We start from the raw sequence: 26,439 nt of genomic DNA, 5'->3' as shown, positions 1-26,439 counted from the left end.
CCTCGTAGTAATGCTACTTTAATTAATGTTATAGGCTGTTGAGAAATTGCCCGAGGTGAGTGTTTCGTCTCGCGGTTGTTTTAAAATTAATGCCAAGTTTAACGCCTTTATACCCCACTTTATATGCGTACAATATACATAAGGCTTCGAAGGATAAATCGTTTCGAAACACAAGGTGGTTTTGTTTGGAAAAGTTGCTAAATCTCACTAGAGGTGGAATGGGAGTCGATAATAGAGTAAGGCTTAAATCCTATACGACCTAAGCGCTATAAAAGTAAGATAAATTTAATAACTAACTAGGGCACAAAATTCGCCATATAAATAATACTCACTTGTTCCTATTTATTTACTTTTGGCCTAGCCAGTGAGCAGTTGATTTTTTTATTATTTAAAATGTGTATATTTAAATAACAAATATTGATAATTTTCGCTAACAAATAATGATATCATGCCTGGAACATAATTAAATATCATATATAATATGTAAATGTATATAATTAAGCTTAAATCCAATGGGATTTACTCGCAAATATACTAGTGCATAGACTATGTATGTTTTATTTATAGTAGCTGTTTCTATTTTGTGTACATAGGTATATAATACATTTGCATATGACTTGGTTTACATAACTTATTCAAAACAAGTTTAAAATGCCGCTTAGACCCTGTGGGATTTTCACCCTTAAATTTAAGACTGTCTATATCGAATGAATAAGTTATTAGACAGTGATTGAAAAGGTATCGTAAGGAAGGCGGGACAGGATTTGGATAAACATTTTTCGCTAACACTAAAGGGTATGAGATGAAAGAGATGAGAAGCAATTAAAACGTTGCATTAAATATGAGCGCCACGTGTTAAGCGGTTGTCGCGGAAGCTTGCCAGATTTTCAGAATGAAATGAGACGAGGATTATAGCCTGCAGGGTATTAAGGGACGCGTATATTTTTCAATGAAGGTATAACTTTGTATCGTCGGTATATAATTAAACCGCGAGTGATAAACGTGGGTATGTTATATTAAAAAATATTATGAAAATACATTTTTTGTTGTTTGTGTATTACATTTTTTATTACGTATACAAAATTATATAATAAGTTATAAGTTGGACAATCTATTTTTGTAATAAATATATTCTATATTTAGTATTTTGCTGCTATTTCATTATTAAGTATGTTGTGTATCATCCTATTTGTATGATTTATCTACATTATTTTTTATTCAAATTAAAGCCGTCATAATTGAAAGCTTATAATGTTATTTATATGATCTTGGTGGTGACATTTTGCCTAGAGAGACTTTAAAGATCTCGGAATCACTTTTCAGAGCAAATGGAGGTTTGTCTGCATAAAACTTCCAAGACGCTTGGCTTTGTTAAAATGGAACGCATTTCACTTTGACTATCTGTCAGTTATTCATGTCCTATGTGACATTTTAGTTTAAAGCATTCTTAAATCGGAATCTATAATTTAAATTCTCTGAATACCCAAATACTCTTTGCTAACGAAAAAGCTGAGAAATAGACCTTAGTATACCTTTACAAAAGGATATTGGGTTAATATCCACTTTTGTACCCCAGCGCATTTTTTTCGCTAAGCAATCCCAGAAAGTTGTAAATAACTAATAAGCATTTCTTCAAACTACTAAAGGGTGCTTTCGAAAACTAAACTAATTTTGAGGAATTCCAGTTTTGAGTTCCAGAATATTTTTGTTTTTTGATGATATTATTTCAAAAACTGCTGTTTAAAATAAAGTTTTATTCAGATTGATAACAAAGGTTCGGAATTATTAGTCTGCAGTTAGTTGTGATGTGGTAAAAGTAACAGTGTGTTTGATTTCTGCTAGTTTTTGTAGTTGCTTTTTTTAAATTATTTATTCTCTTCTCTGAGTGTCTGTTGTGAGCAAGCTTAAAGCTTTTGATCAAGTTCCTTATACGATTTTGTACAGAATTTAGTCCAAAACTATAAACTCTACCTATAAAATATACCCTATATAATAAAAAAATATATAGTTCAGGTATATTAAATAAACCATCTTTCTATTCAGCAATTGGATCACTTACAATATGTCTAAGAACGATCCAAAAGCTTTAAAAAAAATACAGGCCTGAGAATTTTGTGCTAATTAATCATAAACATAAACTATTAAGATAGTTATAGTATTCTATACACTAATCCGGGCTTCAAGCATCTAAGAAAAAAAACACATTTTTGATAGAATAGGACACCGCCGTGAGAAACTCTTTTCGCACATTAAGTCCCAGCATAAAATTAAAAGTGTTTTTCAAAAACACCTAAATAAAATATGCACATGCATTCGGGATTGCCATTCAAACGGCTCTTTGTATTCTATCTGTTCCAAAAATCAGTCATTTCACCTTAAGGAATAAAAAACTAGAACTCTTACGGAGAAAGCTTTAGGATATAAATTCAGGAATGCGGAAAACCAGCGATAACTTCCTCAGACACAACTTTGAGTACTAAACTGTGTGTACAAAGTTATGTCATTAATATTCGTTCGATTTAAAAGGAATTTTTGATCAAACGTAGAAAGTTTTTTTTTACTTTGTTACGAATAAGTACATCATGTTAACTAATAAAACATTTACAACAATAGCAATAATCACAATACGGCTCTCTCTTTTCTTGACATATTATTTAAGTACATCTTCCGATGGGGATTTAAATATAACGATGAAATAATAACTTTTAAGAATATTCGTATTGATATTTAAAAACCCAAATGATTTATATAAGCTATTAAAAATCATGTAATATATAAGAAAAGATAATTTATAATTTAAAAAAAAAGTAAAAATAACTATGACTATGATTAAGTGGCAAAGGATGCAATATAACTCAGAATAAGAAGGTGGGTACGAAAGCTATACAAGATACAAATAGAAAAACATGCATATTTTATATAACATCGGAAAGCAGAGTTATTGTACTTTTATCAGGAAATTTATTTTTAGATTTTAAGAATAGCAAATAAATAATAAATTATTAATATAAATAAAGTATATAATAAGCTTTACTTGAGTAATCGCCTACGCTTAAAATCATGTTTTGTTATGGTATCTATGGCACTTTGCACAAAACGTAAGCATCTATTAAAAATTAAATAAAAACCCTTAAAAAGATTGAATTATATTTTAATACCTGCCATCGACGCTAATTGAGTGAGATTTGTTAAGGCAGAGTAATTTACTGAAAAATCGCCAGACACTCAGTAAAATTTATGGTTACAAGAAAGAAAAAATATGCGAAATGGTAATAAATAAGATAAAGGTGCTGAAAGATGTTCCAAATTAAACCGATTGAAGGCTTAAGTGGAATGCGGTCGGATAAAAAGCGAACCTTAATTAAACGTCAATCACGAATTGCCAGAGTTATTCGAATAGATAACGATTCTCAAACGAGGGTAGGTTTCGACGATTAAATACTGAAAATGTAAATATAATGTGAATGTATTTACAAGTATTATAGCAAGATCTGTATCAATATAATGTTCATGGAAATTTATTATGGAAAAGTTCAAGTCGTATCAATGCTATAATAAAACTAGCTGAATTTTAAAGTCGGCTATCTGTTCAGTACTAGTTATATGTTTTTGTAAACAATGGTACGTCAGAAATATGACATACGAAACTTGGTCTGAAGAAAAGTATACAAGAATAAGAAACGTCAATTTTAGTATATTTTTGTGAGCTTAGATTCTCAAATGGTAGACACGTTTAAGACATATAGTATTAAGAAAAGATAACTGCGTATATGTACAGAACCATAGCTGTATTGTAAAAAATAAATAGCTTTATAAACATTAAAAGTATACAAAAATAGATCAACTGCTTTATTAGATTGTATTTTTTATATTTATTTGCTTAAAAAAATTAATGATAAATCTAGTTTGATGTAAAACAAAATTTAATTGTTACTTTTTTAAATAAAATTGTCTAGAACAAGCAACTTTTAATTAATAACAGTAAAAAAATACATTGCATTATTTTGCCAAATGAAAGTTTTTTTTTAAAATACATAAATTGAATTTTTGAGATTTAATAATTGCTAATATTCAACAGCTGTGTTTTGTGAAGCACATTATGTAGACCGTAAAGTAAAAATAAAAATAAAAAATAATCGCAATACCTGTTTATGTTTTCACTTCGCCAGTCGTCCCTATCATAAAAAAAGGAAAGGTTGTGGCGGCGCGTTAATTTCATTTCTAAATAACACAATTACTGGGAACTGCTTGGTACCGTAAAACTTAACTGAGATAAAGCAAATGTGTTTATTTTATGTTGGCACGTTATGCATATCATACAAAAATATCGAACATTGCAAATTAAATTTTAAAAATTTGCGCCAAAATATCAGTCGGTGGGATTTTTTGCGATTTTTTTGTTATAAAATCTTGAATTGTAACCTGACAGGCATAATACCAATGCGTTACAACGGGGAAAAACCTACAAGTAAGTATTAACCACCAGACAGAAAGTCTGGGAATCGGTGACATCTACATATATTATTTATTATGAATTATTATATGTAATATAATTTTTAACCAATAGATGTCACTACAGCTGAAGCAATTTTTTTTAATAATAGCGCATTTTTTATAAATAAAAATTCAAATGTTGCTGCTGGGGCTCTCACCCGCAACATTAAAGTTACTAGTCTGAGACGTTACTGACTACGCTATTCCGTCATTATATGTAGGGCGAGTTAATATTTTGGCTCTCTGGGACTAAAAAGATAATACAATTCTATTTTGATAAAATGAGTATTATTTTATTATTATCCTCCGCCTCTAATTTTAAGCAATATGGGTATCATCGTTTTTGTAGTTCAAAGCCTTGGATATATTATATATTGTATAGGTTTCAAGAAATATGATGTACAGATATTAAAAAATGAAAAATAGTTTCGGTTTAAAATATAATAGATTTTGGCCACAATACTGGTATTATCGGTATTGCAATTCTTAATTACGATTACACCACAGCACATATTGTATAAAGCTAGCATTTTAATAGATAAATAAAAATATTCCATAATTAAATTGAGTACTTATTATTATACTAATGCTAATAATAAAGATAACTTATAATATTATTATTCTCTTCAACTAACTTTTTTAAAAAATAAAAATATTGCCTTCATTATTTTAAGTCCTCGGGGAAACAATATAAAAATCTCATTATGCGTACGTTCGCTTTAATAACGTAAAAAAGCTTTTATTTTTTCAATATCAAATGATAAACATACATGAATATACTTTCGCTATAATATTGTATATAGTAGATCATAAAGAAATTCTTCCGAGAAGAGTAGTATAACAGTATCGCACTCCCGCTGAACGAATATGACAGACAATCTTTATTAAATTTATCGCACACACTCAGGAGGATAGAAGTTATTACACTCCATGATAAAAGACGGTTATTATAATAATCCCAATGGTAAACGCAGTAACACCAGATATAGCATCTGACCTAATATATAGCACCAGTTTTATAATCATAGTCACAGCTTCAGTGTTATATCGTTCTTAATACATTTTTAAGGAAAGTGACACAATCCAAATATTACATAACAATAATATACAAATAATTCAATAAAATCGTTATTCTGAAGGGTAATGTGTGTGGGGATAAGTAATAATTCACAAGGCAATTATGATGAAATCGACATTTAGTGCCAATTAAGCTTAATATATAATTGATTGAATAATATGCGTATGGCATGCTTTTTAGTTATTTAGTACGAAGCCAAATATGGTTTAAAATAATATCATAGTTAAATTGAATGGTTGAATGTGTAATTTGTATACTTATGTGCTATTAGGCAAAATTTTCAATTTAAGCTGTAAGAACCTTTGATTTTATCTTAATAAAATTTATGTGGTTATGCTAAATATAAATTATTGTCTGTTTGTGAATATAGAATAATTATTGTATAGAAACATTGAGTTATGAATTTACATTGTTATTATTACATGTAAAAATATACGTCGATTTTGTGCCTTTTAAGAAAGTTTCGGACGTCGCGTACATAGAAACATTTTTGTACCCATAAATTTTAATCTTTTTTGTTATCCACTGAAATATTATATATATTGAATTTAAAATAAGTACGCTTTAATCTTGTAATTTTATTTAAAAAAACTGGCAATTTCACTTAACTTCTGTAGCTTGTGCGAAATAGTGTCGAGAAAAGACAATATATCACACGAAGTGATTAATAAAAGTCAGTAAAATTCGTTAGTGAAAAAAAAGTATATTGTATGCTAAATTTATTGTTTGTGTTAATTTATACAAATCATAAAATATAAATTATATTTTACTCAGGTTCTTAAAGTTTAAGTAAGCAATTTTTTACTAGTTATAATCAGACGGACCAATTTTATATACTTATTTAATTTATGCCCTTATGTGATTCATCGAGTATATGTTTGAAGCAGTTTTAAATCAACTAGATTCAAAGGTCACAGCTAAAGTACTATTTTACAGGCTTTTATTCACATATTCGCATGAAAAATAACTTTTGCTATTAATCATTGGTAATCAGAAAGATCTTCAAAGATCAATAGATTATCAGTAGCGCTTGATGAAATTGTACATTACCTATTTAAAAAATGTGTATCTTTTGTAATAAATACTTATACTTGTCCCGAAATATTTGTTTTAAAAATTGCAATTATTGTGTTATCTTTGAGCAGTGTCCCTTTGGCAAAACCCATGCATTGTCTATATAAGATTTATATTTCACAATTTTTCTGTATCAATAATTATATCATTCATATATTATAAATAACAGTAGGCCTAATTTAGTGAGAATGATTAGTACAGAATACGAATCGTTAATAAATTATTGAATTGACAAGCGCTCCTCGACTTCTTATCGCATATTTTAGCGATGTTCATACATATAATAAATAGCAACTTGTAAACGCGTCGTAGTATGCTAATGAAATTTAATTTATTGCGCTTTTAACGCGGACTTTCAATAAAAGCTTCATATATTACCTGATAGTTGTCACAATTTTTATAAAAATGAATAAACTAGTTATTATTTTTTAAAATAAAAAAAGCAATCTATCAGCTAAATAGGATAACAACAATTTATAAGTAAAAATCTTAAGCAAAATTTTTGAATATTTTATAAAGGAAGAATATTATTTTCTAAACAAGGAAAAATAGCAAATTAGTTGAATTTTTTATTTAAAAATATGGGTTTAATTTAATATGAGTATATTTGTCTCTAAATAATGTTAAAAATATAAAAAAAAATACACTATACAGATTATATTACAATATATAAAATTAAATACGTATTTAGTTCATATAATGACCTTAGCGATAAATGCTTTTATTACTTGATATTGAAAAATATTTTTTCTATCCTAAAAGCCCTTTCGATTTTTTTAACTGCGGCTTATATATGCATCCAGGCAGTGCGCAATTAACCGTAGCAAAATTATAAAATAATATTTTTTCGGTAAATAATTTTATATTTAATATACATATAATCCCGGATCTTAAAAGATTATAATGATTTTTTGCTGATTTACAGGATTTAATCCTTAGCGTAGATACAAATGTGACGTAGATTCAATTAAAATTTTGCTTTCGAATATACTTTTGTGAAATTTAATATAATTCAGTAGAAAGGATTAGGATATAAGTTTAATTCGATTCCTACAGTATTTATGTTTACGAAAATACTCGAAACTAATACGAAAGGCATTGTTATTCAAGAGCATTAACTTGAACGGATCACAATGCGTAGACCAGACTTCTTATCTCTTGTAAGAAATGTTCTTATTTATCTTCATTTTGGCAAATCATATTTGACCATATTACTTGACAATGTTTACTGAGAAAACTTTGAGCGATACGTAATATACAAACGTTAATTCTACTGTTCAGCTAAATGAAAACGTGACGCAGTCGAGAGCCAAGTAACTTAAAACCACCTGGGGGATTCTTCAATTAGCGCGGAAAAGAAAGGCGATGGTAAAAATAAAAATAAAAGTCTTGTCCGGAAGACTGTTTGTTTGATATCGAATTGGATTACTCGTTATCCAGAACCTAAGTTGCCGGTTCTAGCGACTAAGTTTTGTTTATTGTTATTGTTTGACTTGCTTTAATATTTGAAAGACATGCATAACCAAGAAATAAGGCGTTTCAGGTGTCCGGGGATGAGCAGAGGCGGCTTTGCGAGCAAGGAGGAGGTAGCAACAGTGGAGGATCCGGGTCAGCTCAAGGATTAGGCCTTGGACTAGCGGCACTCACTACTTACGGATCAGTGGCGTATCAACTACAAGATGCTAATATGGAAGCTTCTGGAACGTGTGATTTTCTATGTAGAGCGATCACCATTGTAAACAGAACAGGTAAGATAATTAACATCTTTGAGAAGCGTTACAGTAAATCTGTGATCGTGATTAATAGTAGAATTTGCTCCAGTGAGACGTAAACATCTGTGGGTGATCTTGTGCTTTCTCTCGATCTACTCTACTTCTCTGTGTCAATTTTTTTACTAAGTGTTACATCTTTAAACCAATAAAGCTATAATCAAAAACATACCCTTAAAATATTGACATCCATTAGAGAGAAAGCAAGCTCCAGATGTTAGGTTAAGTGATAATTGATAACTTTTGGAAGTTTGTGGTTATTGTGTAATAGTGGTGTCCTACACGATTTTGATATCCATCGTTGACGCCAAACATTTTGTATTAAAGTAGATCTCTCATTATTTAAAATCAAAATGATGGTTTGCATAAATCATCTTTAAGACATTATTTTATTGTTAAAAGCCATAATTGTCGTTTTCTAGATCTAAAAATTATTAATTGACACCCTCTACATTACTAATAATATCGCCTGAAATTAACCCCAACTTTTAAATTAGAGTGTACTGTATTTATTCAATGCCAATAGTGCATCTAAAAAATCACGTTAGGATAATTGATTGATATTATTTAAAAAAATATCTAAAAATATAATAAATTCGGCCTTATAAAATCAGTCTATCGGTTGTGACAAGTCAATTGCATGGACTCATCTGCAGTGACTCATTTTCTAATGGAGATTTACATATGAGCAGCACAATAAAACAGTGCGATAAGTTAAAAACTAAAATTACATAAATAAACTGATTTTAGTAGTAGGAGTAATTCATAAATAAAAAAAGATTATAATAATAGTTTCGTTTTTATAAAAAAAGAAAGCAATTTCTAGAAAGATTTTTATTGTTTGTACGAAGTATTTTTATACTCTTCTTGGTTTTAGAATATTACTACCGTATCTTAAATTATTAAAGGAACACTGCATTTCAGTAAAAGTACGTATCTAAAATATATAAAGTAAATATTATATAAATAGTTTTCTATATCTGTATTGTTTCAAATAAGTTTATATAAAAGTACAAGTTATTTTCTTAAAAGCCTTATTTTATGATGGTTGTAATTTATTTAATTTTTTTTTAATATAACATAATTAATTATATGTATTATTAAATTTTTAATTAAGCTCTAATCCCAAATTAATTACTTTATAATTAAAGATTATTTACATTCATAATGGAATTTATTTCGATTGAAAAATAATATGTTTTGCTTCAAAATTGGGGATAAAAATGCGATGATGCCGAATTTTTTAATCGCGTCAACAGATCTTAAGATCCCTTGATCGTTTCAGCGGTTAATTTGATTCAAAATTTTATCTCTCTTTTCATATTCCTTGAAAACGCTTAGCAAGAAGGGCTGATCCCAGCACACACGCCCCCCTTTGTTCTATCGGCATTTTCGATCACTTGACAAAAAATACTAAAACTCCCGAGTGCTTTTCGAAATGTGCAATTTTATTTTAACGAGTCAGCAAAGTAGCCCTTCAATACTTAATTTTTTGCCCGAGATTATGTTGTTTTTTCTTCTTCACTTTTTACTTGTTTTTTCATAGATAGTTAAGCGTCAAGATCCTCACAGAGCCCCTTCAAAGTTTACTGTTGATAAAGCTCAGGGGGTACAAACTTTTATCGCGTACGTAAAATAGCGGCGACATGTTATCACCTGTTAGTCGTAAAGTGTGGCATCATCGGTACACCGTTGAGAGTTTCACAAAGTTTTTTTTTATATAGGGTGGCTCAATTTTTTAAACACATTATTTAGTTATGGGCCTGAGCCTTTTAAATTGAGATGCAGCACGCCACTTTAAGGATCGCCGCAAAAAAGTTTGACTGCAAATTTGAATTGTTTTATAACATTGCATACCAAACCTTCCAAATCAACTTATTGCATTTTGGAAAAAATGTAAAACAAAGTTTAATATTATCTTTAAATTAAAAACAGATTTTATATATTATTAATTAATTATTGTTTTCAGTGGTCGTGACAGTCATGCTGGGTTGCCTCTCAACATTACCAATCATCATGCTCATAATGGGTAAGTTTATATTTATACATACATACTATCATAACCATAACATTTTTCATGTTATTAGATTATAATATTTCATATTATATATGTATATAGTTAAATTATAGCGTTTAACAAACACAATTTGGCACTCGACACGATAGCGACGACTTTCACGTGTTAGTTAACACGTGAAAGTCGTGCAAATTTGCCGCAAAGAAGGTACGTGCTTAAGCCGCCGCTCGTCAAAATTCGTTAAATTCGTCAAAATATATTGTTAGCCAATTTAATGATATATCATCGGGTAGACAATTTACCGAGTAATGACAAATTATGTGAAGCCGCGCCCTCAATTTACGCCCACGATAATTTTTCGCTCAAACAACTCGCAGAAAGCGGCGAATATATGGCACTTGCGGATTAGTGAGATCACTAAAGTATATTTTTGGATATGTACGCATGTGATATTTCGAAATATATTCATAGTATATGTATGTATATAAAAGGTAGACAATGGGTGTTAGTTCTAAGAATAATGAATGTGGGTGAAGGATCTGAAAATAATTAGAATAAAAAAATAAAAAAGATATATATATACATTTACATAAATATATTTCGCCAATAATATTTTGGCGAAATATATTGAGACTGAAACTCCAAGGAAAAATGCGATCTAAATCGCGTAGTTATAATATTTTTAATATGTGCTTATATATACTATTGGAATCTCGGGATTCATGGCGACTTAAACTTATTTTTCTATATTTCGGCTGTGATACTTCAGCCATGGTCACGAATTTTTTGTAACTGATGCTCTGGTCCTTAACCTTGCCATATATACAAGTTTATGCAGTGAGTCAGTATTAATAATATTTAATAATTCATCATTAGATAGCTTAAATAAGGCAACCAGTTTTATAAGCAGATAGGGTGAACCCGACATTTTATTTTACATTTTAGTTTTTTATGCGTGTTTGGGTGAACATATGTTAGTATATTGCTACATGTTTTATTTGTTTGTACATAGGTATGTTGGTGTATAAAATGTTTATATTAAAATAAGAAAAGCTATTAAGTAATGGTGATTAAATTTCTAATAAATACATATATTTTTATATTTATCTACAAGATAAGGAAAACCAATTAAACTCAATCTAAATTGCTTTTTAGGCGCAATTAAAAATTGAAAAAAATCGTGGGTTCGAGCCCGCAATCTTAATTTATTATAATTAAAATATCACAGGGAATTTAGCTATGCAGTAAAAATTAATATACAATTTATCAAATGCTATTATTTTTGATTGTATAAAATATCGTTCTAATTATTAGGTTACGCAATAAAAAAAATTCTAGATTCATAACGAGTTATTTTATGTTCTATATTTGACCGAAACCTCACCCAACTTAGCTTGACTTACTAGGATTTGTCTATAGTATAAACTAGAATTACGTATTTTGTACTTAAATGAACGATTCATTAACAAGCAAGAATGTAAATAAAGCTTATTCTTCAACCCTATCACCGCAGATGGCTTCTATAGAGATCAAGTAAATCGCCATTACTCATTGGGCACCTAAGGTGCCATAAACCTTTGAGCCTAATAATACTGTAATTTAGTATATTTTAACGCTGTAAATCACTTGAATTTATTGAAGCATAATATATGTAAAAATATGGTATGAATTGGTACATATTAAAAAAATTCGATATGGCGCGCATAAATATCACTTGCGGTGAAAGAGTTAATTATTATTATAATTTTAAAGCTAGCTATAAATATATGCAACGTCTGTGAATTACTTATTTAAAATCAGTTGTAAAAGTTTTGTATATTATTAAATATATTTCTGGATTATTGTGGTATTACTAAATCGATCGTGTAGTAGTTTTGCTCAGATGAGAATACAGGTGACTGTGTAGCTCCGAACTCCGAAAAGGAGTACTAATTTGATGGTTATACTGTACTGACTATTATAAATTCTTACATAACTGAATGATGAAGCGAAGTGCTGATTATAGCCAACCATTACGCAAAACATTTCTTATAATAAATGTAACTGATTTTAAAATTCAGTTTCCGCTCTAAATCATTGCATTGGCTTAAATGCCGAGATTGGGAAGAGCAAAAGTTCTTCGCCTATTTTAAGAAGTGCGTACGTCAGACATTTTTATCAAGATTTTCATCTGAAACTACCACCAGAGACACGATAGTTTACCCAAAGTTGAACCAAATAAAGCTAAAAACTTTAAAAAGACAGAAAAAGTCGCTATTCAGTTTATATCATACATGATCCAGCTACGATGCCTAAAATTTAAAATTTTACTCGATCTTTGGAGACATGCTTTTACAAGATGCAGACAAAGCTACAATAACGTTATATAAATATATTATATATGTGTGAAGTTTCTCAATATGGTGACTTATAATGCACATCACTCTGATTTTTGCTTAAAATTGGCTTTATATCTACTTTATAAATTTAGTTATCTTTCCACTGGGGAACGTGACAAACGTAGTTTCTTGAGATGAATAGAGCTTTTCTCCAATCTGATCCGTCGTCTTTGTATCCATAATATTATTAAAAAATCACAAAGAAATTTTATATGTCTATATAGATATAGTATAATATTCACTTTACTATCGACAGGTAAATATGGAGCGGACGTGATACATTAATGAAGCTTTGTGATAACCAACACCAACATTAAAATGTCAAACGAGCACAAAGAACCGAGCTTTGACTCATTTTTTCTACTTTAAAAATAAAAAATGTGAAACAATATATCAAAGTTATATGTATATAAATAGTTTAATATTCAAGTACATATAAAAATATATTATTACATAACATTCTGAATAAAAAACAGGTGAGGTTTTTAGAAAACCTTCCTTAAGACGACGTATATTGGAATGGTATAAGGGTCAATCGAAACTGGGACAGAAAAGATATAGAATCGTACTTTCATATTTTTTCAAGGGTCCGTAAACAAATTGAAATAGATTTTTCACATAATAAAAACTTATTCTTACAACGTGACCTTTTTTATAATTAAAAATTTTCTCTTGCGGTCAAAGTAGTGTTTTTTAAATGTTATTTATAAGATATAATATGTATACCAAACAAACTATTTTTTTATTTGAATATACTGTAGCCGTTTAATTTACGCTTTCATCAGTATACTGATTGCATGTAATAAATTGATAATACTGACGTTTGGTATATGCTGTGTAGAGCTTTGAATAGTTTAAGCCTGGAAAGGTTTGTAAATAAATGAAGTCAAGCGTTAAATAACACTGTACATTAATTTTGGCACAAATAAATTTATATGTAAAATTATTAAACGCTGCTCTCAGCTGAATATTAAAAAAATATTTACAATTGTATTTAAATTATGTTTTTAAAAATAAATTATATTTGACAATGGGACTGCTTTAAAAATGCTAAGATATATTTTTAATGCTTTATTTTGCAAGATATTTATTTACACATAAAACATTGTCTTTATTTTTTACAATGAGTATTAAACTGTGAACTAGTTTTCTGAGACCTTTCAGAAAGAATAAAGCACAAAATGTACCCCCTTGGGGCGAACGTGAAAACTATACATGCCAAAGTGAAACGTATCTTGTGTGAAATCAAAAACAATTTGCTTTCATTCAGAAATTGAATTAAACTCTTAATTTATATACATATATAAAATTTGTACCCCTATTATTGTATTAACGTAAACTTAATGTGAATTCAACGCACGATATGAAGCATTTTACGTTACGGTGCGAAGTTCCGTAAATTTCATAGGAATTTCTTAAGTGAAATATTATAATATGATTTTAGAAAGCGGCTTGAAACTTTTCGTTCATGAAATATTTAACCGTTTTATTTTATGCACTATAGACTTTGCTTCCAATGAAGTATGTGAAAATAAAAAGTTGCTTATAACAATGTTTAATAAAACATTTTTTTTACCTTTACCTTTTAATACAAAATATATTATGTATTTATATATTATACATATGATTATATTATATTTATATAATATATATTGTACATCTTTATTATAATATTTTATCATTCTGCTTCTTTAAGTACTAACTTGCTTATAGTTTATGAGACATATTATTTATATTGTATATAATATATATTATGTTATATACATAACATGATATTATTTATGCATTATTTATATATTATTATAAAAATCATAAAAAACGCTAAACTTGCCATAATTATTATCTATATATTTGGCATAATGATGAGATTAAACAAAAATTGTGTAAAAAATCTAATCATACTTTCTTAGCTCAATAAAAAAATAAGTGTACAGTGACACAATTTCCTGACGAAAACTTTGTTCGTATTTTTTATAGAGCAATATTACCTCCATTTGGCCAAAGGCATACATTTTACTGAGATTGTATCAGAAGCACTGTATAAACGCGGATTATATGTATATATACATGTATGTATATAATGTATAAAAATAGTGTCTTGGCTCAAATTGCATACATCACGCTCTAACGTTCCCTTTGGCCGATTCGACATTTCACTGAACTCTCGGTCGTCCAATAAAACCGGAAAATGGCTACGAGATAAGGGTTTGCGCTGGCCTTTTACAACCGGACAGTGTCCACACGTCCAGAAGCCGTGGGACAGTGTAATTCTGACGGTTTGTTGCACCGACGTTGGGTTTACCGAGTTTTTTCCCGCTAAAATCTAGATATTTGAGATCTTATCGTGGTCAACTGAGAATCTTTATGGGATTTGGTTATCTATGTATTTTCTAGAATGTCTGTCGGGAAAAGTCGGAAAAGTACGTCAAACAGCGCTTTTGCTCGAACGAAAACTAGTTTGTGTCATAGAATGTGACAGACAAAATATATTTAAAATATTTTTTTTTACTAACTAAATTATTTAGATATTCAGTGATAAGGTAAACGAAGATGAGTTTAAAAATAATAAGTTATTCCCAGGTTTGGAGTTTATTAATGTTATATTTGTTTTACAGTTACGACAAATAAAGTTTTAAACAATTCATATTTTGCTTTGAAATTTAAAATAAAACTTATCCTTAATTTTTAAACATTTGCTTTGAAATATAACATTATTTTAATATTTGTTTAACTGAACATTATTAAATGATATAGTCACTGTAATATTTCAATTAAATCGTTTTTTATAATATAACCGTAATTTTTATATTATTCAAAATACAATATTATTATTCTTACATAACAATAATTTACTGTAAAGATTCAATATGATTTAAATCTATAATTAATAAATAATTCAGAAGTATACAATAAAATTATTATTGATATAATTTTAAAATTTTTGCCATCGACAATTAAAACACAAATTAAAATATATGTATATTGTATTTTTGCATACTAGCAGTATCCAAATAATTATTCAATCGAATTTAATAATAAAAAACTATATTAGTTAGCACAATATAACTTTAAATTAAAATATTTTTAAGGTTTGAGAACCCTAGGGGGTGTGTCTTCGTAGCCAGTGAGACGCAGGTGGACACTAGTGAGAATTTTACTAGATTATATGTCATATTGGGAGATGTTTTCTCCGAACAGATTTCTGCTGGTCTCTTCGAGTCTCTACGAGGGACTTTTTATGACTACCCTCTCATTCTTGGAGACAAACCTTAAATATTAAGGGCTGTAGAGCTTTCTGATGAATCACAATCATGCAGTGATCGAACAGATAAAAGATGATCGTCATTTGAAAATGACATTTGTTTGATGGACATTGTCCAAGGTCGTATACTTTAACGGAAATCTTGTGGATCCGGTGAACTATTGTTTCCTGTGACAGTTTTGCAACAAAGAAATATTCTTTAAATTACTTTTAAATATTTACAGTAAGAACACTTGCGTGTTATTTGTGATTTTTTCTGGTCGTAACGAGGGCTTTTGTGTGGTCCCATCCTTTACGCTATTGTCTTGTTTTTGTGTTGATGTATAATCATTTTGGTCACAGTGAATTCACACGAATTTTAAAAAAACCAAAGTGTCAACCAAACATTTATAATGTATGCGATATGTATATTCAATTTTAAAAATATGAGCAATTTTTTTTATTGGTTTAACATACCAGTAACCAAATGGCTTTCAAATGTCAATAAAGACAATTTTAGGTATATATAATAATTAAACCTTTTTTAAAACACTTGAGTGTTAATCAACAATTCGTAATTCGAGGGAATGATTTTAAAAGCATCTAGTTAAGGTACATTGTTATTTTTTTCAGCTGGAAAATTAATGTATCGTATTTCAAGGATTTTTTTTGCGAGCAAGACCAAAATATTAGTCACTTTTGTATTAAGTAGTGACTGAAAATGAAAAATGGATAGTATATAATAAAGTGACAGGAAAAAACTTTTAAGTGTTTCGAGAACTAAAACTTTTGCTTTGTGTATGGATTTAGAGCATTATTTATCACGAGCTTTTTAAATCCAATCTAACATTTAAATTTAAAATGTATTATAAGAAATAAAAACACTCATAAGTTAATGAATAATTGTGACATTATAAAGCACTTTCCATTTATCTTCTTTGACCCGACTAGATAAAATTCATTACATTTTTAAAAATATTCAACAAAGCATCTAAAATTTTACATAAAAGTTGCGCCACAGAATTTCGATTGACCATATTTTATTTTAATGGTGATAATAATAACTACGTATACCCGATTTAAGAATTCTATGTTATAGCTTATCAAAAAGACGGAGCACATATGCGCCTCTGGGAACGATCCAAGTGTCGAATATACGTCTAAAATATAGAATATTCATATTAACTGTGTATATGTAAGCTTTTACTATATTATATTTTCAGCACGTATCACCCAAATTTCCACTCAAAGCTTGCCGACCACGTGCGATTTTTTTATTATAAATATTCGCTTCAGGAAGCAGCCACAATATCCGGCTGTCGTTCTGAAAAAAGCTCTGAAGATAACCACCAGCTATATTTTCCTTCGTGCCGCGTCAAAAGCGATGGTATCGGGTGTATATTATACACAGGTCGTTATTTGGAGTGTGCAATCTTTCCCGAAAGACGAAGCGACAACGTTTGTGTTGTTAAGGTTGTGTGTTCAAAAACACGTTTTGTGTCTCTTCAAATCTCGCGAAGATATATTCTCGAGGGGAACTTTGAGATTCATAGCTGAACGTGCGAATGTGGCGATATAAACAATAGTTTACGACATGAGGATCTTGCATTTCTAAAATTTATTTTATATTATATTGAGACGACTTTGTATTGAGTGAATAATATTATTGAATACGATGAAATTTTTATAGCTTTAAGAAATCAAATGGAGCATTATAGTAGTAAAAATTTTAACATATATAATAATATTTGTAATATCTATTATACATATGATCATTAAAATTTAACTTTGAACCGTAATATATTTTGTCTGTCAAAGTCGACAATGAACAACTTTTTAATAATGTAGAGAGAAAAGTTTATGCTATAAAATAATAACTTGTTATAAGATTTGCGCTAAAATTGGTTTTGGAAAATTGTTTCAAAGGTCAAACGATAGCATCATCCGATGTCTGTCTCCCATTCTGATACTTTAATCTCTTAATCCGTTTGATGCGAACCTTTCCATAAATTTAGCCATTGTGTCGCCTAGACATTGAAACCGACCGTCTGAAAATATTTTGTAATATTATATAGCAATCATATCATAGAACAATATAACTGTAATATCAGTCATTGAACCGATCGTTCTTGGGTTTAAAATCTAAATATAACCTGATTTTATAAATAGTACTATTGAATGTTAGGTCAAAAGCTAATCAAATATGACTGAATGATTCAATGGATGTCTAAATAAAGACAAAACAATACTGGTAGAAAATTTAGAGATGGATTAGATTTTAACAACCACAAGCTAGTTAATTATTTATAAATAAGTAAACATGATAAGCAATAGAACAAAATGGGTTTTAGGAATTCATATGCCTTTGTATGTACAACATATTTGAGTGATGTGTAGGCCGAAAAACAAATCTTATTGATTATTACTCATGTTAAGACAATGGTATGCTTTGAAATCTTGAGTGAAAAGACAATGAAGTAGAAGTATAAGAATTCAATGTTAATTAAAAATTCATTGCTCTTTTACATCAATACAAATTATTTAAAATATTGCCTTAAATTTATTAAAAACATAATTTTCTATTTTAGATTATGATAAAAATCATTCTATGCATACATATAGTTTTAAAAGTAAAAATTTGTGCAGTAAAATTAAACTATGACAAATATTTTGGGATCAATGTAGTCAAAACAATATATTTTTCACATTTATTTTCTTACTGTATAGAATATATAGCATGTCAGCAAAATAACATTTACGTAATATAATATTTCGCCATAGAGATAGAATAAAATTAAGCATTGTTATAAAACAAAGTTTTCATTATACAACATAATAACTCTATATGCTATGTATATTTTCAAGCAGAGAGATATTTTATCTGTTGTTATTTTTAAAACGTTTTAAAAGTTTGTAAGTAGATACTCTATTGCTATAAATGATTAAATTTGCAGTAATTATGTACAAATTTAGTGAAATAATAAACTTTTACTTATCAAGTTGATGTTATCAATTTTACTTAAAAATAACTAATTTATTCAATAAATAATATAATAAACATAAAATAAGCTAACATAGTTTACCAAGGTAGATTAACATTACACAAACTAGTGTTATAAGTTAGTAGCCATATTAACATTTCTTGAAGTTTTTAATTATAATTAAGTTTTTTCGTTTCAAGTTGTTTTTATTAACTATTTACATTACCTTCAACATGGCAATTAATGTGGCGACAATTAACTTAAAAGATTTATATTTCTCTCACTTAAAAATAAGTGTTAGAGGGTATAACATTTGAGTATTTATAAGCTATTTTGTATGTCTAGAATTATTATAAATTAACGGTTATGAAAAGGCTCTCGAAAATTTCATATAATCGTAAAGTAAACATATAATATAACAAACCCTCTGGTATTGTTCAATATTAATTGGCAAACGGGTGATTACATTATTATATTATTACATAACGAATTAAGTTTACAGTTTATTGTTTATTGTACAGAAATAAGATTACCTTTCGCTATTAAATATTTTATAAAATTGTTTAAAATTAAAATAAAATATATAAATAATCTAACTATGTATTATAGTTTATTATATTACTGGCAGAATCGTAATTTTTTATGCTATAAAACAATATGCACAAAATAAATCAAAGCAGTTGTCAATTGCTTTTAGATACAACAAATTTATTTTATATCCAAAACAAAATTTTTTATGGACTCGAAGACATATTTTATGTTGGAAATATATTTCTGTCAAATAAATAATGAGGACATTTAAGATCATTCCAGTTATTCTACCTAGAAAATATATAAGACCTCACATGCATTAGTAATGAAATACTACGGCTCAGATAGTAGTAGTAATATATTATTTGTGTCAGAAGCAGAGAGCCAGGTGCAATTTCGACTGCGATTGTAATTTAAATTGCATTAGCTCTGTCTCAATGCTGCAAAGTGTTCGTCGAATGCACATCACGTGCCCCTTAAGGTCGACACAGTTTCGCTTGGCTGGGATTTGCATCTGGCGCCCGACAAAATAGCATGATAGGGATTAAGGGTGACATTGCGATTCCAAGCCCATTTTCTCTAACATAAGCCTCGTTGTGAAAAGCGTATTATAACTTTTGAGAGCAAATATATCAAGGGTTGCTTGAAAAATAGTCAGAATTTGTCATATTTTGGGGTAAGTTTCATAATAATATACGTGGAAGGGACCGCATATATTATTAATAAAAAATATTTATTATAAGAGTAAAATTCATGACGTTAAATGCTTTGTAGATAATTTATTTTGATTGACGTCGAAAATTTACGCTAGATATTTTTACAATGATAACGGTTTAAATAAGAAAAGCCAAATGTCTGTCTGTAACTCAACGTAATCGGCAAAAAAGGCCCGTTTTCGATTCCAAATTGCGAGCTTATTTATAGAGACAGCCTTGCTTCTATTTATGTATATTTATATTTTGTATATTACTTCAAAAAAATAGATAATTTATTACCGTTAGTATGAATTATAACGTTGATATGACTTAATTCAATGGCGTCTCTTTCTATACTTGTCATAAGTACGATATAACAGTTTTTGAGTACATAGTTTAAAACAGATCCTCATGAAAATTATGTGAAAAATAGATCCTGTTAATGTATCGGTTAAGTCTGATATATGGCGGTTATAAAAATATAATTGATGAAAATAATATATTTGATTATCACTTAAAATAATAAAAAAAATCACATCCATATCATAAATGGGTTATTAAGTTAGTTTATTACTTGTAAAATTTGTATAAAATTTTAATTTAAATATTTATGTACGAAACATTGCATTTCAGAGAAGCTAATTAAAATTCAAAATAATCCTGAAATTATTTAGACACGTCTTAAATCAAACTGTTTGTTCTGGCGTTATTTATAAATGCTTGAAAGTAATTTAGTACCTTGCTATATACCTACATATAATAGATATATCCTACTGATAATAAATTATAATGTTCACCTTAAACTGATTAAAGGAAAATAGATATATATATATATATATTTAAACATTTTTTTGTGTATTATATAATTAGTATTTAGGATTGGCGTTTGTTGAAAAAACAGATGTATATAGTATTTTTACATCAACGATATTGTGTCTAGAAATAGACGCGAATATCAATTCTCTCGTATATTTTCCGTCTTTTATCCGCATTCGCAGAACGCGGAAAGGAAATTTGTATTTTGCCAGGATGTTATTTCGCAGGCGGAAAAACATATTTATGGGCTTTGTCGGATTTTTGCTTTACCGTGAAATAGGCATCGCAGATTTTGGATATTGCGACAATTGAACGGTCGACTTCTACTCAGGTGATTTTTGTAAAATTCTAGTAAGAAACGGTATTTGTGGAAATAATTTCATTATGACTGCTAAAGAGAGTTCAATGAAAATAATATTTGCTATAAGAAAAGTGTAAGCTTTATATTTTTATGATTATTTAATACACTGAAAACTAAAAACAAAATATTTAAAAAAAACACTTTGGAATATTTTAAATAGTCCATGTTTTTTTATTTATAGCATTGTTATATGCATAAAATCATAAAAAATACACGAGTTTTATATGCATCACGAAACACAGCCAAGGTAATGAAATTTGCATTATATGTGCCGAGATGAAATTTTGTATGTTTCTAGACCGCATTTAATTTAATTAAAAATCATTCAACTTTCCACAACGATGATAATAGTTGTCCTTTTATGTTTATATATATATTATTTGTATTAAAAAAAAATCGTCATATGAACAAATTAAGCGCGCTCGAGTATTCTAATCCAATTATGCGCTTCAAATAGTTAAATTAACTCGATTAGACCTTATTAAAGTATTGTGAATAATAATTAAAAGTTTATGGTACTATAAAGGCAAGGTACGAATAATAAAAAAATAATACACATATCAAATTAATTTTTATTAGTATCGAATGAAAAGAAATCGATTGAACTTTAATTAGCACATTGCATAAATTGCTTTATTCAAAGTAATACTAATTATTGTGAAAATGCTTATTAATAAATTAGTAGTAAATATATTTTCAGTTTTTGTATTACCACGTAAATTTAGTTCTTAAATTGGGTTGAAATTATGCAATAAAAGTTTTAAGGCTTCAATTGCCACGTATGGTTACAAATTTTCATTAAACAAGATTGACCTCTTTCGGGTGAATAGTTATGTTCTACATCGATGCCTTTAATAAACCATCGTGTAGCAGAAGTAGCCGAGATAATTAAAAGTTATAGGTAAATCTTAAGAGGCAAAAAAAAAATAACACATAATGAAAATGATCTTTAAAAATAAATTTGCCATCAAAATTATTACAATTTTTTTAGTAATGGAAACAATACTCTTTATAAATATTTTTAATAAATAAAAATCTATGTTTTCGACAAATGCATCAACTAATTGAAATATTAAACAAAAAATTGAGAGTTTAAGGGTGATTAAAGATACTGCTTTTAGTGATAATTACTACTACATAAATGTCAACAATAGAATGAATTTCAGGTAAAAAGAAATCAATCAATTTGGAATAGAATGTTCATTTCTTGGACCAGTGATTTTTATATAATTATTGATGTGTAATCCCTATGTGGAATTAGAGAGTATAAATTGTTATTTACAAATAAAATATATTTATTTTTTTACTGCGCTAATTATAAAGCAAGTTTTCTTGAAAAATTGTAATATATAAAAATACGGTTTCTTAAGTAAGAATAACGCAACAAAATATAGAACTTTAAGATTTAAGAACATCATAGGGTGTGACTTTGTAGCCAGTGAGAAGCTTAGTGAAATCTAGTTTTATTACATTATATTTACATATGTTGCGACAGACGAGAAATAGCAAGATGTTTTCTCCGAGCAATGGTGGAGAAGCTGGCGGAGGGATGATGTTATTAAATGATTCTCAGAGTTCTGATTTCTGTGGCGGTGACAGTATATTCTCGTTTGTTGTGCATATAGTTAAAAGTCATCTATTAATGACATTTTAAAAATAATAAGTTGTAATTTCTGAATTTATTTATTCACGGTATTTTTGTTTATAGTTGATGTTCAATATTTTATATATAGAATATACTTTTCAATTTTCTGATTACTATCTTACACGATAAAATTTATTTACCTCATATTCTATCCTTATCCGAATTTAAAAGGGGTATCAATATAATCATGTTATTTGATCATTAACTGACTTTCGCCAATTTTCACCAAACAACTAATTCATTATCAAGGAATAGCAATAACGAACCGTTAACAACCGGTCGTTTTTGTATGCGATCGATAACGAGCGTGCCATGCTAAAATTTCATGAGGTTTAAAACAACCAAACCATTATCAGCGACCGAATGAACGGCCTGTTGTATAGCACTAATGAACGGAACATCAAAAGCCTCTTTCAGGATAAAAATCATACGCCAACCAAACATGCAAAAACGTGTGAAAACACACTCCAATATGAAAGTATTATATTACTTTCTAAAGAGTATTATTATATGTAGTATACTGCGTATAAGGAGCAATCTCCAAATTTATTATAAAAAATACACTACCGTCCCTTTTCTTTACACGACAATGCATCTTCGTTACACACAAAGGCAGAAAGTGTTATATTACATTTATATAGCACGTACCGTTCGACTATACAGAAAATTTATCTTCTCTTTCGGTGAACTTTTACGTTTCCTGCGCAACTAACGTCGCAATATATCAACACTCACGGATTTGTTACATTACAACCAAATACTTCACTGATGTCTTCCTCAACTTCGAAACGTTGAGTTAGTGATAGTTTAATTTATACTATTTTTCTTAAATCGAGTTTGCATTTTTATTTTACAACAAAAATACCTAAATGAAACACGAATATTGCTTTAAATGCGAATTGTTTTAAAATGGTAAATGCATTTCAACATCACTTTAGCTTCAATGTCGTGTTTTTCTTGTACTCTTAGAAATGACACAATCTAAATGTGTGATATAAATCAAAGGTCTGCAAACTGCTGCTTGCCATGCCATCTATTGTGACCCACTGAATGTGTGTGTATCATTATTTGCGACACTTGTATTCTGTGCTAGCCGTAAATATATAGAACATTGATATATTATCCTTACTTATGGAAAAACTGTGTATTAATATTATATTTAAATAAAATAATATTAAAATTAATTACGAGAACAAATATGAAAATATATTTAAATATGTTTCACGAAAATTATATTATTAAATTAAAAGTTTTTTGGCCTCTTAGCAATGCATTTGTATGAAGCAAAATTTTCGTTGTAAGCAGGTTTTATTTAAAAAAATATTTTTATTGACATTAGAGTTAAATACTAATAGTTGTTAATAATATTAATTCAAGGCATAGTAATTTTTACTTTTATAAATATGTAATAATTATAAAAGCTATACAGATAAATTAAAACGCCATTGCATCAATTGTCAAGAATCATTTCACTAAAAAATTCTATATGAACATTAATAAGCTTATGAAGACAGTGCTAAGGATGTTATATATGCTATAGATATATGTTATATATAAATGTATCATTAAAATATTTTTTTAGTTACGCTAAAAATATATGTTTAAATTACGAAAGATCCAGTTATGCAATATCTTATAAAAATGGACAATGTTTCTTGTATTTACTGTTAATATAATTTAGACTTGCAAGGCTAAGTAAATTTTATTTTATATATTACAAAATTATGGATTTTTAAACAGTTTTACAATCTGTGCCAAAGTATATATACGAATTATCTTTGTAGCCTTGTCTGTGTCACTTTGTCTTTAACTGACATTTCCATAGATTGAATTCTTGAATATCGGACTTTCGGGTTGAGTAAAATCTTCTCATTTTCGGTCGATTGTTCTAAATCAGAAATACAGTAGCAAAAAAGTTCTTACTTGTCGAAGTTTAAAATGAAAGATTCCGATGGAAACGTATTTCGAAAAAGAGGGTCACGAGTAAGATTGTTTGAGTTTATAAACTCTTTGGAGATGAAGAATATTTTTTTGCTTACGCTTGACCTTTGGCTTCATGTAACAATTAAGGGTGGAATTAGACTGATAAATGTGTATCATAATTTAAGCAGCTGGTTATTTGAAATTTTACTGGGCCTTGATATCGACTGACCTTTGTTGAGGTCCCTTTAATCCTTTCAAATCGCTGATCATCACGTTCGTTTGTGTAATATAATCGAACGTGACAAATTGACATGCTTTGCAAGTGAAAAATAATAAAAACGATTAGTTATGTTACGCTTTTAATGAGAAATTGCAACAAATTTTAGTCTCACCCTCATCGAATATAAAAGCTTTGCTAACTAAATTGTTAAATATAAAATTAAGGAAAATCTATGAGTTACAAATTCATATTTGTAGTTGAATGACAAATACTAAAAAGTGATAAAAGCTATTAGTATTATTATACTTTTAGCTGATATTGAAAATATTAAAGTTGACAAATTTAGTTTTAATGAAAAATAAAACAAATAGCAATGGGTTTAAAACTCTTTAAACGTAGACATCAAAGACGTGCCAAGGCAAACACAGATGAAAGCATAAATTACAATTTATTAAAACAATAAGTAATATATTTGTATTAAAAAATACACTAGAATTTTAGCCATACTACGTACTTTTGTATATGGATTATCAATTTTGCTACAAAATGATATTCACTGAGAATTTTAATTTATCGACATTTTCAATTTCTTGAGAAATAAAAATTATCATTTTTACTTTTCTATTTTCTTGCACAATATCGTGATTTTTTATAAATAAGAAATATATGTAATACATAGTATGTGAATATTATATTGTAGTATATTATTGTAGATTAATTTCACAGACAGACAAATTTTATGGCGTTACTCTGTAGAAAGCTCCCACACAATTTTATAATCTGCTGATTACCACGCAAAGCGTTTTTCCTCTTATCTGATTATTATTGTAGTTCTTAGATTACTGAAGCAAAAATAAGGCTAATTAAAAAGTGATTTATATTATCTATTGAGATATATTTCCAATAACTATTTTGGTGTCTGAAAGTGTCTTACTGCGGAAATGCTTTTTTGTTCATATTAAGACTTTTTATAATAATATTACGACTAAATAATAATCGAATAAAGAACATATTAGGCAAATGTTGACTAATAAGAGAGCGCGAAAATCAATTATCGCTTCTCAGAAGTGAAAAGCAATAAAATCGTGTCGGTGCATCGATACGATTTTATTGCTTTTGACGTGAATTTTTGACTTCTAAGAAGTGATAATTGTTTTTGCGCCCTCCTATTGACCAAAGTTCGATTTTAATACCCTTTGAACAATACTCTCATATC

General features: G+C 28.4%; 2 protein-coding genes across 4 annotated transcripts in view; one reads left to right on the top strand and one right to left on the bottom strand.

Moving 5' to 3' along the window:
- Nucleotides 1–26,439, bottom strand: part of SCCRO4 (DCN1-like protein SCCRO4) — a 215,468-nt gene that overhangs the window by 95,688 nt on the left and 93,341 nt on the right. The gene's annotated exons all lie outside the window — the stretch shown is intronic.
- Nucleotides 1–26,439, top strand: part of LOC148235080 (uncharacterized) — a 119,696-nt gene that overhangs the window by 77,060 nt on the left and 16,197 nt on the right. Inside the window, exons 4-5 of one of the 2 annotated variants that reach the window (XM_088186812.1) lie at nucleotides 8,190–8,394; nucleotides 10,385–10,444. In XM_088186812.1, the coding sequence (XP_088042938.1) occupies nucleotides 8,190–8,394; nucleotides 10,385–10,444 (265 nt within the window). Of the gene's footprint in view, nucleotides 1–8,180; nucleotides 8,395–10,384; nucleotides 10,445–26,439 lie in introns of both variants that reach the window. The other variant, XM_088186811.1, reaches the window with a different exon arrangement.

This window comes from Plectrocnemia conspersa, unplaced genomic scaffold, assembly GCF_051122295.1.
Source record: "Plectrocnemia conspersa isolate PC_06_02 unplaced genomic scaffold, ASM5112229v1 ptg000005l, whole genome shotgun sequence".
NCBI classification, from domain to species: Eukaryota; Metazoa; Arthropoda; class Insecta; order Trichoptera; family Polycentropodidae; genus Plectrocnemia; species Plectrocnemia conspersa.
This window is presented reverse-complemented; position numbering and strand designations above follow the sequence as displayed.